Source organism: Helianthus annuus, chromosome 6, assembly GCF_002127325.2.
Source record: "Helianthus annuus cultivar XRQ/B chromosome 6, HanXRQr2.0-SUNRISE, whole genome shotgun sequence".
In the NCBI taxonomy this organism is placed as follows: Eukaryota; Viridiplantae; Streptophyta; class Magnoliopsida; order Asterales; family Asteraceae; genus Helianthus; species Helianthus annuus.
The window spans coordinates 124,648,318-124,665,385 of record NC_035438.2 but is presented as its reverse complement, the minus strand read 5'-3'; the positions used below and the strand labels follow the sequence as shown (position 1 = coordinate 124,665,385).

The following is a 17,068-nucleotide window of genomic DNA, read 5'->3' as shown; positions in this document are numbered from 1 at the left end:
AACCTTATTACCTAGGATGTTGAGTCTTGCACGTGGAGCGAGGCGTCGTTGTGGATCGTTGAGCACTGTACTGGTTATAGTCTGGCTTTAATAAAAACGTTTTCACTTATTAAAACCAAGTTCTCTATAACCAATGGTTCTGATACCAATCTGTCACACCCCCAAAATCCACCTGCGGAGTATCGCCGCTTGGGAGCGTGACTGACCAGGATCAAGCCACCAATCATCTGCATATCCAAAGGACTTCTTAAATTCATTGAAATTTCCTTAAAACACCCCTAAAGTATGATGTACAAGTCTTTTAAGCACCAGAAAACTTCACTTTCCACTTATACCCTTTCCCCTAAACTACACACAAACTAGGGTTTCTCTCAACTCTCATTTGGTCCGCCGCTCATCCTCTGCTCTCTCTCTATGGCGATTGCTCTCTCTCGGATCTCGCCAGATCTCTCACCAGATCTGTGAGGATTTCACCAGAATCGATGAAGGTAACCTCCTTTTCTCGATCTCTCTCTCTCTCTCTCTCAAATTCATCATAAACGCTGAACCACGGGGTACTGTACAATCGATTTTAGGGTTTGCCATTTCATCCATCTCCCTGCTTCTCTCTCAAAGAAGATCTAGGGTTTCTCTAGGTGGAGCCGAGCCACTGGCTCACTGAGACCTCGCCGGCGGTTTGATACTTCCATGGAACCAAAAAGTCCGAGCCGTGTAGGTTGGTATTGTGTTCTTACCCTTTTCTCTCTTTTCGTTTTTGTTGAACTGATTTCGTTTTTGTACAACTCATATCACCAAATCCGGTTTCAGTGACACTCTTTTCGTTTTTGGGAGTGAAAAACAAGCAGATCCGGTTACCTATATGTTCGTCGACCTCATATCACCCCTGTATGTATTTGGTATTTTTGTAGATCTAGGGTTTTTTTGTATTTTTCAGATCCGTAAAATGATGATGTTGATAAAACAGGGTTTAGATGCCATCAGACATATTTGACCTTTATTTTGTCAACCCCTCTCTTTCCCTCTGTTCTTCAAAAATTTCTTCATTCTACATTCTTCATATGTTTGTTTCTCACCATGACTTTATAGGGATTAATTTTTTTAGCATTTTGGTGCAGTTGGAATAATTTTTATGATTGATTAAAGATACTTCAGCAGACCATCCAAGGTTCCCTTTTCTGGTTAGTTACAAAATCTGCTATAAAGGAATTGTTTTTCATCATGAATCTCGTCGGATCAGAGTTTTTAATGGGTTTTGTTTGTGATTGGTTTTTTTCATTTGTATATATTAATAATGCAAAACACCTGTTTTACACCAAAACTATTTGTTTATTGGATTAATGTTTTGAATAATTGCAACTCGTGTTTACAAGAGTATACATTTTAAAAGCTTACTATGCACACTTACTTTAGTATAAAGACAGTCCTTGGAGTTGGCTTTCATTTATTGACTTTTAATGTACCCTATATATTATGTTTCGTATCAAATTGATTCATTTTTGAATTTTCTGTTCCGTAAATAGCAATATGTGATTATTTATTATATGAATTCCAGCCAATATGGTTAATTTTATACGTTGTTTCAGAATTTTTTTGATACGAATGCCACCAGAAGCACTCGATCTTGTCTTCATGTAGTGCTTGTAAGTGAATCTTGTTACGTGTATCTCATTTTTCTAAATAACAAAGATTTATTGAGTGGGCGATGTTAAGCATGCTAATACCAGACATTATACTTTTGCCACAGAGCAAGCACTCCTTGCAAGTTGCAACTTCTTCATTACCAGAGGTTTACAAATGTCAATAAGAGGTCTTCTTCATTACTGGAGGTTTACAAATGTCAAAAGAGGTCAAATTACAGGCGTATAGGTATGTTCTTTTTATGATGTAGCTAGGTTTTCCATTTGTAAGCATCCATCTAAATCTACTTGACAGATTGGATGCACAATTCGATAGATTTGGGCTACTTTTAATATATGCTCTTGTGCTTGGGTTTTTTTTGGCTATGAAATGAGTTTTGTGTTTGATTTTCTGCAAAAAAATAGTTTTGGTTACATATATTGTTCGACTATTGGAAGCCGAAATTTTTGAACCAGGGGCTCTTTCAACGGACCATTGATTTATGAAACAACTTCTAAAGCTTGTTAATGTTTTAAAGGTTTTAACTTTTTTTGATGAAATTAACAATATGCAGACGACCAGGTGGCGAACAGGTGTACGCTGTATTTGATAATCAACTCCCTACTGCTTTAAAAAGGTTACAGTTTGACAAGCAACTTTCAATGGAGAATGTGAGAAAATTAATTACTGAATCTGATGGATATCAACCTCATTTAATAGCACCTGAACAAGGCTATCGTCGTTGATGCGGTATGTTCGCCAATATATATTATTATTTTGGATAAAACAACTTGAAATCTTTGTTGTTTTACTTCTATATTGGTTTCAGGTTCACGGTATACTGAAGGATATGGTCCGCAAGTCGATTAAGGAGACCGCAGTGAGTCTGAAGGCTCTTAATATGGTTGGGATCCGAAACCGAAGTGAGTCTGAAGGCCCTTTGTTGTTTTACTTCTTTATTGTATCTGGATTTAAATTGTATTCGGTTCAGGGCTCTCAATATGGTTGGGATCCGAAACCGAATTTCATCATTTGTTTTTGGTTTGATTTTCGAATTAAAGGTTTCCAAACAAAACCAAACTGAAAACTGGATTGTATATATATTATATGGTGTTTGGCAGATTCACAATTTGACATAAAATAACATTTTCTTTTTAAATTGATTGTCTAAGGCACTTCTTTGTCTCACTGATTCATGGGTTAGTGTTCGGTTAAAGGTTGCCACAAGAGACTGTGCATCGTTCATACCATAGAGTTCAGTGATGGGGGTTCAGATATCCAGATCTTGAGGGTTGCTGTTTACGAAGAGCAATGGGTCAGTACTGCTCATCTTGCTGACAAATGGTATCTTAACTTCACTCATTTAATTTGAAAATGTCAATATGCAGAGTCGTCCCCGAGAACTCTTAAAAAGATTTAGGCCCCGGGTGACAAAAAGAATTGGGCCAAAAATTGTGATTCTGGGGAAATGAATTTAAAAAATAAAACAATAATGCCAGAGTTAAGACTTGAACTTGAGACCACTACATCATTTTAAAATGGCTTTTTCCACTCCACCACCAACACTTTTTGGATAATAAATGGATGCATATAATAAATATATAATTTTATATAAATATAAAAGCTTATAAAATCCTTTCGGGCCCTTTGAAAATTTGGGCCTCGAGCAACGGCCCGGGTTGGCCGGCCCAAGAGCCGGCCCTGTCGATATGTTCCTACAACTAATCTTGTAATACACGTGATCCTTGGAGGCATTAGTGGTTCAGTTATAACCCATTCATTTACGAAAGGGTTATGTTTTTGTGATAATTTCACATTTCCCACTCAAAGCTTGGTATAATATATAATAGAGTAAATTGCCATTTTCGTCCCTGAGGGTTGGCCAGTTTTGCGACTTTCGTCCAAAGGTTTGTTTTTTCCGCATCTGGATTCAAAAGGGTTGAAATCTTCTCTTTTTCATCCAGCTCCTTAAATCCATCTATTTTTCTCGCTTAAGTCAGGGGTATTTTCATCTTTTTTGTTAACTAAAAGGGCAATTCGGTCTTTTGAATACTTGTAGTTTAATGATATGGGTAAATATGAAATTATATGTTTGTGGAATTGATATATTTGAAATTAATATTTTGGTTGGTAAATATGACTTGATACAAGGGTATATCAAGTGTATTTATAAAGATTGTATAGCAAGTGAATGATGAATAGTTTCCACTATATTATTAGGACCTAAACATTTGTTTGTGTTGTATTATATATCAAACGGGTTAAACCAAAACATTTAGCTTAAAGGGGAATGCACACAACTAGTTGAAAGTCACACAAAGTCATTTCTCTTATGACATTTTAAATTGTTCTTATTCAACGAATTTGATTATTGTTGTAATGATAATATTTTCTAATCATAACTAACATAATGAAATCTGAAACCTTTTGAAAATGACATAGTGCATGTGGGTCAACCAAATTTGACCTTGACTGTTTTGACCCGCACTAGAAAATAATTCTTTGCGACCAACTCGACTCTATAGTTACTTAATTTGTCCATAATTTGTTTTTTGTAATGCAAGCAGTGACGTTGACTTTGACGTGAAATTGTTTTCTCAACGAATTTGATTATTATTGTTGCCCGCTTACCTGTCATTCTTATGTAATTTTTTTAACTATATGACAAGAAACTTAAATTTTTTTCATCAAACACAGGAAAGCAAAATCCTCAGGTTTTTTGGGTTTATGTGGAACACCCTATCATTGGTCATGGAGGCTGTAGCCATCATGGCGATTGCACTCGCCAACGGCGGTGGTAAGCCGCCAGATTGGCAAGATTTCGTTGGTATGGTTTGCCTGCTTGTTATCGACTCTACCATCAGTTTCATCGAAGAAAACAACGCTAGAAACGCTGCCGCTGCACTTATGGCCGGTCTTGCATCTAAAACCAAGGTACATAACAATTTTCTACGCTACATCTCGCGTATCAAGGACTGATAATTGAGATATTGCAAATCACAATGGGACATTGGTAATTTTAACAATTTTATATATATAGGCATATAACCATTTAACATTAATAATTCAGTATACTCTCCTACCATTAACAAATTAACCTTTTGCAACTTGCAAAATGCTAACAATTGTAGCAAGTCAGAATTGATTAAGACCTAAAACACTAACAAGTAACAATTAAGACTTAAAACACTAATAATTGAAAGATGAATGCTAGAACTAAGAAGAAAGGTACTAATATCGTGAAAATCGGTGAGATATCGCTCAATATCGCCGGTAATATTGACACCGATATTCTGACCGATATCTCACCAGGGGACCGATAACCTATATATCGCCAATGTTAACTAATAATTTATATGATGATTGTATTCAGGTTTTGAGGGATGGCCGATAACCTATATATCGCCAATGTTAACTCATAATTTGTATGATTGTATTCAGGTTTTGAAGCTACTATACTGGTTCCTGGAGATATTATCAGTATCAAACTTGCTGATATCCTTCCTGCTGATGCGCGTCTTCTTGAAGGTGATCCCTTAAACATTGACCAATCTGCGCTTACAGGAGAATCTCTATTGGTCACCAAGAACCCATACGATGAAATGTTCTCCGGTTCAACTTGCTAGCAAGGTGAACTTGAAGCCGTTGTCATCGCTACTGGTGTCCACACCTTTTTTGAAAAGGCTGCACATCTTGTGGACAGCACAAACCAAGGGGGACACTTCCAAAAAGTTCTAACCACAATTGGAAACTTCTGTATCTGCTCCATTGCTGTTGGAATGGCTGTTGAGATTATCGTTATGTACACAATCCGACATAGAGAGTACAAATCTGGGATTGACAATCTTTTGGGGTTGCTTATTGGTGGAATTCTGTTTGCTATGCCTACGGTTCTTTCGGTCACTATAGCTATCAGATAACACAGGCTTTCGCAACAGGGTGCGTTCACTAAACAAAAGACTGCTATTGAAGAAATGACGGGAATGGATGTTCTTTGCAGTGATAAAACCGGAACTTTGACGCTAAACAAGTATACGGCTGATAAGAATTTGATCAAGTTAACCAAGTTCTGTGAAATAATTGTTAATTTCATACAAAAATTTGTGTTTTAATTTTTGTCATGGTAATTATTTGTTTGGTTTATTATTAATCAGACTTCCTGCAAAAACAAAGTTTGTTTTTGAACCCTGGTGGAAATGTTAAAGATAAGAGACTGTTATAATTGAAGAGGTAAACTCAGTCTCACTTTTATACATTAATTATGAAAATATGCTTATGGTGAGTTCATACCTGTGCGCATTCATACTGTTAACACCAGTTTTGCAATTCTCCAATTTGCTAAATATACAAGTTGGTCCGAACTTTATGGGTGTTTAAGTGTTTGATAAGTAGAGGTTTTTGAATCCATATCTTGCTAGGGAGGGACATCAGTTGTAAAATTGGCTAATGCTGGTATTGTAAATTCATTTGAAAATTTATGGGACTACCATTGAATTAAGAGGCCTGGTGATAAAAAAAAATTCCACATTAAAAGATTGCCAAAAACAACTTAATCCAAACACATCACACAAAGGAATTATGATATATTGAGAAGGCCAACAAAGTACGGGCCGATATAATCAATTATGGATTTAATTGCATGTCTTACCATACCCTTGCAATTTTTTTGGGTCACCTTTACATTGCGTTGCATTTGTACATCATTTATTAAATTTTATCTCTACTCAATAAATAAACAGGACACTTCTTGGACTAAATTCAGCAAAAAATAATATCATCTGTTGCGTTCATAAATTTCTCCTACAATGGGTATAAAGTACACGGCAAAAAGGCTCTATATTAATGTAAAGAGTATTTCCGCTCAATCACAGACATGAAGCTTTGGTTGAAACGTGAACAAACCGAATTGTATATTGAAACTGACAAGCCAAAAGTTAAAGAAAGAAAGTGACGGCGCAAACCAAACCGAAGACAGGTTTTGGCGGTTTTACGATTTGAAACCGAACCTTGATCAGCCCTACAATATATCATGAAACGACTAATAAACTAACGGTAAATGAGTATTATATTGTAAATCGTCACTCCCGCCGCATCGCGCGGGTAAATGGCTAGTATAGAACAATGTATATAATAAAAGTAATTGTATTTAAACCAAACCAATCCATATGAAAGGTGTTCCAAAACAAAAGTATAATAACAAAGTTTAGCGGAAGCAAATGTATAAAAGCCCAATCATAAATAAAGCGTGCAATGTCATAATGTTTAAATCAAGTAATCACGATCCTTGTCCACAACGACCGCGCCTCCCTGTGCAAGCTCCAAGTACCTAACGACCTGCAAGGCATGTAACAGAGGATCAACAACTAGTTGAGCGAGTTCACAGAAAGTAAGTACGTAATAATAAGTTCGTTTGTAACATGTGGCTCTACTGGGCCGATAGTATGTTCTATTGGTGGGGGCTTCCCATGTTGCATATACACTAGACTATTCGTAACCATAAGTGTTCTTCACAACCGAGAACAGTAGTACGTACAAGCATTACGTAGGTTTTACGTAAGTATCCTTCTTTACCCGAGGACAGTGGTACGCGTGGGGTTTACGTAGGTTTTACGTAAGTGTCCTTCCTGACTCCGGAAGACAGTAGCATGTTATTGTTTACGTAGGTTTTACGTAAGTGTCCTTCCTGACTCCGGAAGACAGTAGCATATTCCTGTTTACGTAGGTTTTACGTAAGTGTCCTGCTTAACCCGAGGACCATGGTAGATAGTCTAGTAGCCGTGTAAGTACGAGTAATTGTTCGATTTAATCATTCAATCCATTCCCTATCCCCGGGAATCCCATGCCTTAGTAAGAGTGTGAACTCACCTTGGTTTGCTCGGTATGTTATTGCTTCTAGTGTTAATTAATGGTGAGATCCGTTACTCACGACCTATGGTACATTGCACATAACTCGATGTAAGTGTTTATATTCAATTAGGGTTTACAACTCCTCGGTGATCAAACAGTTACATATGGTATCGTATCATACAGTACCATGCAGTATCATACAGTAACATGCAGTATGTTATCATGCAGTAACAAGTAACAGGCAGTATGTTCTTCATCTAGGGTTTTGACTTAGTATTAAAAGGAAACTCGGATCATGTATCACATACAAACTCGGAATATATATATATCAAGGCATCACGCATAAAACTCAGACAAGATCATCAAGAAATCAAAGTTCGGACTTAGAACATCAAGTTAACAAATTCGGACCTCTTGTATCCTTCATAAAGATCGGACACCCTTGCTATCACAACCCAAAGTTCGGACATCAATGTTCATGTACAAAAATTCGGACCAAGGGGGTTCCCCCCTCTAAAACTCGGACAGGGTTACCCCCCCCCCACAAAACTCGGACAAGAATCAACTCAAAGGTCGGACCCTCATCACCTTGTAAAAGTCGGACCAAGGGGGGGCTTTCCCTTCACAAAAGTCGGACAAGGGGGCTTCCCCTTCACAAACTCGGACCCCCCTAATGCCCTTCAAAAAGTCGGACCTCTTGAAACATCCTTAAAATTTCGGACTACATGCACTATACAACAAAATTCGGACATAACATCACTTACAAGAATTCGGACTCAAGCATTACACACAAATATAATCCGGACCTTGTTTCTTGTGTAAAGTTCGGACCTTTAGGTTAAATGAAAGTCGGAATTTATGTTTTATATACAATAGTCGGACAACGTGAATCACAAACAAAAGTCGGACTAGGGTAAACTCAGAGTTATCAATCAAGCTATCATAAACTCAATGTAACAGTTACGTATCGTTTACACGATCGTGAAACCCTAATTTCACATATTCACAGTGCAGTGATCTAATCAAATCAACGATTTTAACATATCATGTATCTTAATCATCAGGCAAATGATTACACAACAATCATATTCATTTCTCAATAATCAGAATAAATCAATAAGCACAGAACTATCATATGAAGAACTAGGGTTTTAGCATGAATCAATCAATCAACGATTAACAACAACAATCATTAAACCATTACCTTGGGTTGAATCTAGACAAAAAGAGGAATCAAGAGTGATGAAGAGCTTGTGCCAATGGTGAAGATGATGATTGCAGAGAGGATTGTAGAGAAAATCCTAGGTACGTCTGATGATTGTGTGGTGATTAGTGAAGGGATTAGGGTTAAGAATGATTAGAATTTCACTAATTACTCTATTTATTCCTAATTATCATTTCTTACATAAAACACCCATCACAATATAACTTTACAGTTTCATCACCAAGTTCATGTATTTGTCACATCTTTCGTAAATAACACACAACCATACACAATCACAATATACTTTATTGAACCAAACGTATACAATTACAAAGCAGACTAACTGTGCAAGTAAACAACTAAACAAACAGTGAACGTGCAATAAATGCGAAAGTGGAATCTCGGAAACTCGAGTTGTCACCTTCAACGCCTGGCTGAAGCTGATGAGAAAAACATGGACCTCCAAAAGATTGCCCTTGCCAAGGACAAGAAGATCTCCTCACTAGAGAAGGACATCAATACACTGCAAAAGGAGTTGCTTCTTACCGAGATCACAGCCAACAAGGAGAGGATCAAGATCATGGATGGGGCCAAACTCTCTGTTACCATCGTCATGCTGAAGATCAAGCTGCAAATGGCCAAGGAAGCTGCTGATCCTTCCTTTGACAGGTCTGAATGGGACTTGGAGGCTTGGGCAAAGAGGTTGGCTGAACTCGGAGATGAGGATGAGCCTGAGGAGGTGCTAGCTCTTGAAGCCGGAGGCAGTGAGGTCAAGGATCCTGAAGAGGCGGCACCTGGTGGCAGTGGCAAAGGTGGTGAAGAGATGGTGGACAAGCAGCGAAGGTGTAAGCTGCACAAATGGGCGATGATGGATAATTCTATACATGGCCGGAGCCCATTTTTTATGTTTTGGTAGTTTGTTTTGATGGTGTTTTGGTTTCGAACAATTGGTCTGTAATAACTTCAACAATAGTTTTAGGGTCAAGGATCACTGATCCTTAGGACAATAGGGGGTAGCAAAGGTGGACGGATCCTTCTGTTTGTGGAGGATGAAGCCTTTGATGCCCCTCATCTTTTGATTATCTGCATAACTTAGAACCTTGTTAATATGGACACTCTTTGCCAACCCAAGTGGACGGGCCACGTTTTGCTGGTAGAAACTTGGGTTGGCAATTTTGACAACCTTTAAAAGGGTTTAGTTTGATAAATAAAACTCTAACTTTTGGCTCTCTTTGTGTTGATGATTTTATCTTCTAATGTTATTTCATATACATTTATTTGTCAATTTCTATTTTAAAATCGTAGGATTTATAACTATTAGAATATCAAATGTATATTGAAATTAGTTCAAGTCAAAAGATAAAACACTATATGATCAAGGATCATATATCCTGTTGTCAAAGGATAAGGGTATAATTAACAAACCAAGAATAATGTTAAAGTCAATAAGGATCATACCAGAGAATCCAAGTTAGGATTCTATATCCTTAACACTTACAACTGTACCAACAAAAGATAAAATCTGGTAGAAAGTTAAGATCCTGGATCCTTAACTATTTGGCTTTAGAAACCTACAATAACATATCACTTGGGACTAAGCCAGTTGCCAAAGAAAGTATTAATATCTGGGGACAAGCTGAATAAACTGGGGATAAGCCCAAAAACTGGGAACAAGCCCAAAGACTGGGGACAAGCCCAAAGGATCTTGTGTAAACTGGAGTATGGCCCATACTGGCGACTATCCAAACTTAGTGACATGAAGATGCCAAAACCTTAGCTAACGTGAAAACGTTATAAACCTTAGGAACGGATGTATGGTACGTCTACCATTATACTTAGGATCCTAAATACAGCCAGTACAATGAAATTCTCAGCCCCTAAAGCGGGTACTGGTCCCGTTGCCTTAAACTGTACAAGGATAATCGTGCGCAACTGGCGAAGGTGTAAGAACCTGATTCGTAGAAGGTAATAGATACCTTAAACTGGGGACAAGCCCATAAACTGGGTTAAACCCAAAGACTTTACAGATATGACTGAATACTTGATCCTTTGTCAAAAACACACCTACTTCTGCAAAACTCAGAACTTGATGAAAAAGGATAAAGGATGCTAATACACTTTCCATATAATCAAATGAATTAAAGAATTAGAGAAATAATAATGAAATGATTACCAGAATGAGGATCATATATCCTCTAAGGATCCTTAACATGAGCTGGGTATAAGGGTAACTAAGGATCCTGGATCCTTCTTACATGAAGTATTTCTTCAAATGGATAGCATTCGAAGCCCTTAGTAATAGATCACCTTCCATAGTTAATAAACGATATGTCCCCTTTCCTGCCTCAGCTTCAATTAGGTAGGGGTCTTCCCACTTTGGTGCTAGCTTGCCATCAACAGGGTTTGTGGTGTTTTGGAATGCTTTCCTCAACACCATGTCACCAACTTGAAATTTCCTGATCCTGACATTCTTGTTGTAAGCTCCAGCCATTCTTTGTTGATAGCTAGCCAGCCTTATCCTGGCTAAATCCCTAAGTTCTTAAATGGTATCCAGATGTTGAACCAAGTTTTCAGCATTCCCTTTCAGGATCACGGATGATTGTTCTTGCAGTAGGGAGTACCATCTCTATAGGGATCACAGATTCAGCTCCAAACACCAAAGAAAATGGTGTTTGATCAGTAGCATTCTTGGGAGTTGTTCTATCAGCCCATAACACATAAGGTAGCTCTTCTGCCCATTTCTCCTTCTTGGATCCAAGCTTCTTCTTTAAGTTGTTGATGATGATCTTGTTGGATGATTCTGCTTGACCATTAGCTTGTGGGTGGACTGGTGTTGATGTTATCATCCTAATTCCCCAGCTATCACAAAAGTTAGTAGTTCTACTCCCAATGAATTGGGATCCATTATCACAAACAATTTCAGAAGGTTTGCCAAATCTAGTAATGATGTTTCTTTTAATAAAGGATATCACTTCCTTTTCTCTGACTTGTGCAAAGGCTTCAGCTTCTATCCACCTGGAAAAGTAATCAGTCATAGTAAGCATAAATACTTTTCCTCCTGGTGCCTTGGGAAGGTTGCCAACTATATCCATTCCCCGTCTCATGAATAGCGAGGAAGAGGATATAGGATGCAGGAGCTCTGCTGGTTGATGAAGGATATTGCTATGTCTTTGACAAGCATCACATTTCTTTGCATAATCCACAACATCCTTCTTCATGGTAGGCCAACAATATCCTGTACTAAGGACCCTTCAGAATAGTGCTCTGCCCCCAGTGTGGTTTCCACAATCTCCTTCATGAAAATCCTTCAGAACTTCTTGAATTTTTCGATCCTCGATGCACCTTAGATATGGACCTGCAAGAGATCTTTTATATAAGATATTGTTTAGTATTTTAAACTGGGATACCTTGACTTTGAAAGCTCTAGGATTTTCTCCAGTAGGGATCTCTCCATGTTGTATGTATCTTAGGATTGGAAGGATCCATGATCCTGAATTTGACTGTGAGCCATCACTAGGTATAATTGCAGAATGCTCCACTATCTCCATAGCTGTGTGATCCTCAATAGCAGGAGCTAAGATGTGGATAATGGGAATCTTAACATCCTTTGGAATCTTCGATGATGATCCAAGGTTGGCTAAAGCATCAGCTTCTGCATTTTCTTCCTTGGGTACCTGTGTCAAACTAAAAGAAGCAAAAGAGTCTGCCAATTTCTTGACTATCTTTAGATTTTGATTAGCCTTTCACCTTTAACAGTATAAGAACCATTAAAGTGGTTAGTAATTAGTAAAGAATCTACATGTACCTCAAGATACCTGATCCTCATGTGCTTTGAAATTTGCAACCCAGCTATTAAGGCCTCATACTCAGCCTCATTATTAGTAGTTTGAAACTCACAGGCAATTGAGTGGGGTATAATGTTACCCTGTGGTGATTTTAGTAGTATGCCTAGTCCAGTTCCCTTGACATTTGAAGCCCCATCTGTGAAGAGTATCCAAGGATTTTTAGTCTCTTCAAGTTGTTGAACTTCCAATTCAGCTTCCCTTTGTAGATCACTACTGAAATCAGCCACAAAGTCAGCCAAGGCTTGAGACTTAATGGCAGTTCTTGGTTCATATTTGAAATCATATGCACTAAGCTTGACTGCCCATTTGCCATCCTTCCTGACATTTCAGGTTTCCTGAGAACATTCTTGATAGGAAAGTTAGTCTTATCAATAATAGGATGAGTCTCATAATAATGACGTAATTTAGTAGATGCCATGATTAAAGCAAGAATAAGTTTCTCTAAATGAGAATACCTGGACTCAACATCAAGTAGACTTTTACTTACATAGTATACTGGATGTTGAGTACCTTCATGATCCTTAACAAGGACCGCACTTACTGCCTTAGTAGAGACTGCTAGGTATAAGGATAATATCTCCCCATTTTCTGGTTTCATTAAAGCTGGAGCTGAGGATAGGTAAACCTTAAGGGCCTTGAGGGCATTCTCATGCTTTTCAGTCCACTCAATTTTTATTCTTTCTCAGGATGTCATAGAATTCTTTGCATTTCTCTGATGACTTTGAGATGAATCTGTTCAAGGGTGCGATCCTTCCTGTCAATCTTTGCACATCCTTAGCATTGGCAGGAGACTTGATGTTCACAATGGCCTTGATTTGTTCTGGACTTGCCTCTATCCCTCTTTTTGTCACCATGTAACCTAAGAATTTGCCAGCTTTTACTCCAAAGTGGCATTTAGAAGGATTCAATTTGATGTTGTATCTATCAAGGATATCAAATGCTTCCTCAAAATCTCTAAGGTGATCCTCAGCTCTCTTGGACTTAACCACCATGTCATCAGTATAGACTTTAATTGTGTGTCCAATTTTTTCTTTAAACATCATATTTACTAGCGTTTGGTATGTAACACCTATATTTCTTAGTCCAAAGGGCATAGCAATATAACAATAGATACCCGTATGGGTCATAAAGGCTGTATCCTCTTGATCAGATGGTTCCATCTGAATTTTTTAGAATCCAGATGAAGCATCCATAAAAGTTAACAACTCATGACCCGATGTAACATCCACCATGGAGTCAATATGGGGTAATGGGAAAGGATCCTTGGGACATGCCTAGTTTAAATCAGTAAAGTCGACACATACCCTCCACTTTCCATTCTTTTTTTGAACAACAACCACATTGGACTACCATCTTGGATACTTTACCTCTATAATCATACCTGCCCTGTCAATTTATCTACATCCTCATGGATGATGGCATTTCTTTCAGGTGGAAATTTTCTCCTTTTCTGATGTATGGGTGTTAGGATCTGAGTTTCTTTTGATTGTGTTTTTTTTAATTAGAATGAAGATGAAACAGAGATTAATTGCATCAGAAATAAATGGAATAAACTTTCAACACACAATCAATGGAAGAATAAGTTTTAAGCAAACATGTTTGACATATAATCGAATGATTATATTTATTACACAAATCAATTACAATGCATGCATGCACTAATCTCCCCCTCAGCCTGAGCTCACTTGATTGTTCGTACAAAATGACTTGTGTGAAAGAGCTAACAAAACAATACAGGGCACTGTTCTATTTATAGTACAGAATAACCACTGAGCATCTTTTGGCTGACGTCACCATGAAAGTGACATTTAACTTCCTAACAAACTACAACTACTGCTACATGCAACCACTGATTACAAACTACTGATTACAATAAAAAAGTACAAACAAAACACTGATTCTTCATTCCACTGCTATAGCTCCGGCAGTGCTTTGGTCTTCAGCAGTACTTGAGACATATCAGTAGATTGAGCATCAACACTTTAGTCTTCATCAGTCTTTATGGTCAGCAACAGTTGTGAAGAGCAGTACTTGAGTCCATCAGTTATTAGGAGCCACTATCAAGGGGAAAGACTATGTACAAACAACTGCTTATTATGGATCCACTGATCTGAACTAGTTTTGGCTTTATCAACTGTTCCTTTGTAGGGTTCAATCCCAACAATCTCCCCCTGGAACAGATGATGCCAAAACACTTCATTATTTATGATCTTTGTTATCTCATCATCATTTCCATGATTTGCTCTTTGAATTGTAATTCAAAGCTTAGGGAATCTTCATCATCCTCATCCCTGCACAGTTGGAGCTCAAGGAGATCTTGTAAATCTTCTACACTCAGGCCAAGTGCATTTTCCCTTAATATATGCTTCACTTCACTACTGGATTTGAGCAATGTCAATACGTGGGTCTTTTGATAAGACTTCCACTTTAGTATTTTTCAATCCAGTGGGTTTCTTAGGAGAGTCTTTATTTTAGACGAGTTTGGAGATGGAGGCCTGGTTATGACTCCTTTTGTAGGGTCTTGAGATTTTGCTAATTCAGCAGTTTCAGCAATCATATCTTGTAGGACCATTTTCATAATATAGTCTACTTGAGTCTGTTCTTCTTCTGCATCCATTTGCTTTTCTTTCTTTCTTTGGTAAAAGATAGCAGCAGGTGGGACAGTGGGTTGAACAGATCTTTTGATTAGCTGGGCCTGTTTGACTGGAACCACTCCTTCTGGATAATCTGGCTTTTTGGGAACAGTGGGATCTTTCTTTCTCCTTTCTTCCAACCTTTTGTAGGTTTCTAACACTTACACCTCTATCCACCTTGTGACCTGATTCTTTGAGCCATAGTTTGCAACTATAAGCTCTTCCTTCATTCTTTTCAGCATCAACACCCTTTCAAGTACATTCTTCTTATATTTAGTACAAACTGGAGGAGTTTGTTTCACTTTGTCATCAAGCATCTTTTAGATCCTTGCTATTTCTTCTTTGAGCTCACTTATGGTCCATTCCTTATATTGATATTTTTCTGCCTTGTATTTCTTATAAGCCATGATGTGCTCAATGTAGTCTTGCTTTAGGCTTTCATCATCTTTTTCTGACAATTTCTGACAAAAGTCTTTTGAAAACTGCTCCAAAGTTCTGACTTGTGTAAGCAGATATTGCAGATTCCTTTTGAATTTATTTATCAGATTTTCCCTTTGTGTCTCTTTTTGATATATCCTCTGCTTGTTTTGCCTTCAATTTAAGATACTCTTCTATGTTTCTTGGCAAAAGATATCCTTGAAGAGATCTTTTCAGGATCATCTTCAGAGTAGAAGGATTTGATCTCCTCCCTAACTACTGGAAGATCCAAAGAGTATTTTACTCCAAAAGGGACCAAGGCAGTGTTTGGGTCAGATGCTTGAATTGAAGAGATTGGAATAGGTTTTTCAATAGTGGATAGGAACAGAGGTTGTGAAGATACTGGAAGTGGAGAAGGTACATTGTCATCTTTAGGTACAACATTTGTTATCCTTCTCCTTTTGAGTTTTGGAGTGGTTGGTGGTGTATTTGAGGGTTGAGTGGTGGTTGGTATGGTGATGAGTGACTGACTAACAGTTGTTAAAACAACTGGTGTCTCAACAACTGTTGTCACTACAACTGTTGATGTATCAATTGTTGTCTTCTGCTTCTTGGCAGGTGGTTTTTGAGATAGTGATGTTGTTTGTGGTGTAGCAGTGGATTGAGTAGTGATGGTTGGTGAAATGATGAGGGCAGTGGTTGACACAACATTTGTTGAAACCACTAAAGTATCAACAACTGTTGATACAATAGGTGTCTCAACATCTGTTGGTTTGGATGTTGGTTTAGAGGCTTGATGTGAGGAACTTTTGGGGATTTTAGGAGTAGGTTTAGTTGTTTTGGAAGGTGTAATTTTGGGTTGGCTAACCTTTCCGATAGTCATTCTCCTTTTTAAAGTACCCTGCTCTTCCTTTTCCATCAAAACTTTCTTTTCTTGTTCAAATCTTTTAGAAACCTTTATTTCCATTGTGTCTTTCTTGTTTGCTTTTTGTTCAGCAAAAGCATTCATAGTCACATCAACCATCTTTGAACCATCTGGCCTTGGAATTTCTACCACAAGTTTAGACTTTGGGTCTGGTGGTAGATATAAACCTTCTTTTCCTTTGTTTCCTTTCTCCTCCTTTTTGGCATCATCAGGGTTTTCAACATAAAGGATTGTAGGAGGAGAAGTGCCAGTTGTTTGGAGCAGATGAGCTTTAATGGCCTTGATATCAGCTTGAGTATCTTTGTACCTAGCTTCCATTACATTTCTGAACATTTGAAGTTGGATTTCATGCTATTGATCAGCATATTTCCTTTGTTGATGGAGCAGAGGTTGAAACAAGTGCCATAGCTCAGTGGGAGTGGTAGCAGATGATGAAGCGATGGATGGAGCTTTTTGAGATTGTAACAACTGCTGCATCATATTTTTGATATCTGCAACAGATGTTTCAATTATGTCTACTCTCTCTGTCAATTCTTGGTATTTTAAACCATCACCCAAGTGAATGGGATCATATGATTTC

The 17,068-nt window shown here is 37.8% G+C and overlaps 1 protein-coding gene across 13 annotated transcripts; it reads left to right on the top strand.

Moving 5' to 3' along the window:
* Window positions 1–344: 344 nt before the first annotated feature.
* On the top strand, window positions 345–5,876 carry LOC110885347 (ATPase 3, plasma membrane-type-like). Of its 13 annotated transcripts, none has more exons than XR_004861211.1 (11): window positions 345–488; window positions 576–715; window positions 808–885; window positions 1,116–1,178; window positions 1,584–1,640; window positions 1,745–1,866; window positions 2,200–2,367; window positions 2,447–2,540; window positions 2,790–2,961; window positions 4,315–4,551; window positions 5,059–5,870. XR_004861211.1 is itself a non-coding variant. In XM_035974737.1 (2 exons), exons 1-2 carry the CDS (start codon window positions 4,279–4,281, stop codon window positions 5,155–5,157), a joined length of 372 nt encoding a protein of 123 aa, XP_035830630.1. In that variant the 5' UTR covers window positions 2,979–4,278; the 3' UTR covers window positions 5,158–5,876. The 13 variants fall into 13 exon arrangements, 1 of the variants encoding a protein (XP_035830630.1); XR_004861214.1 differs by having other exon boundaries at window positions 2,192–2,367; window positions 2,835–2,932; XR_004861207.1 differs by having other exon boundaries at window positions 2,192–2,367; window positions 2,835–2,961.
* Window positions 5,877–17,068: the final 11,192 nt, after the last annotated feature.

Coding starts and splice junctions, on each gene's coding strand:
- LOC110885347 (XM_035974737.1), top strand. CDS start 4,279: ATGACAAGAAACTTAAATTTTTTTCATCAAACACAGGAAAGCAAAATC. Junction 4,552..5,058: donor GTCTTGCATCTAAAACCAAG/GTACATAACAAT, acceptor GATTGTATTCAG/GTTTTGAAGCTACTATACTG.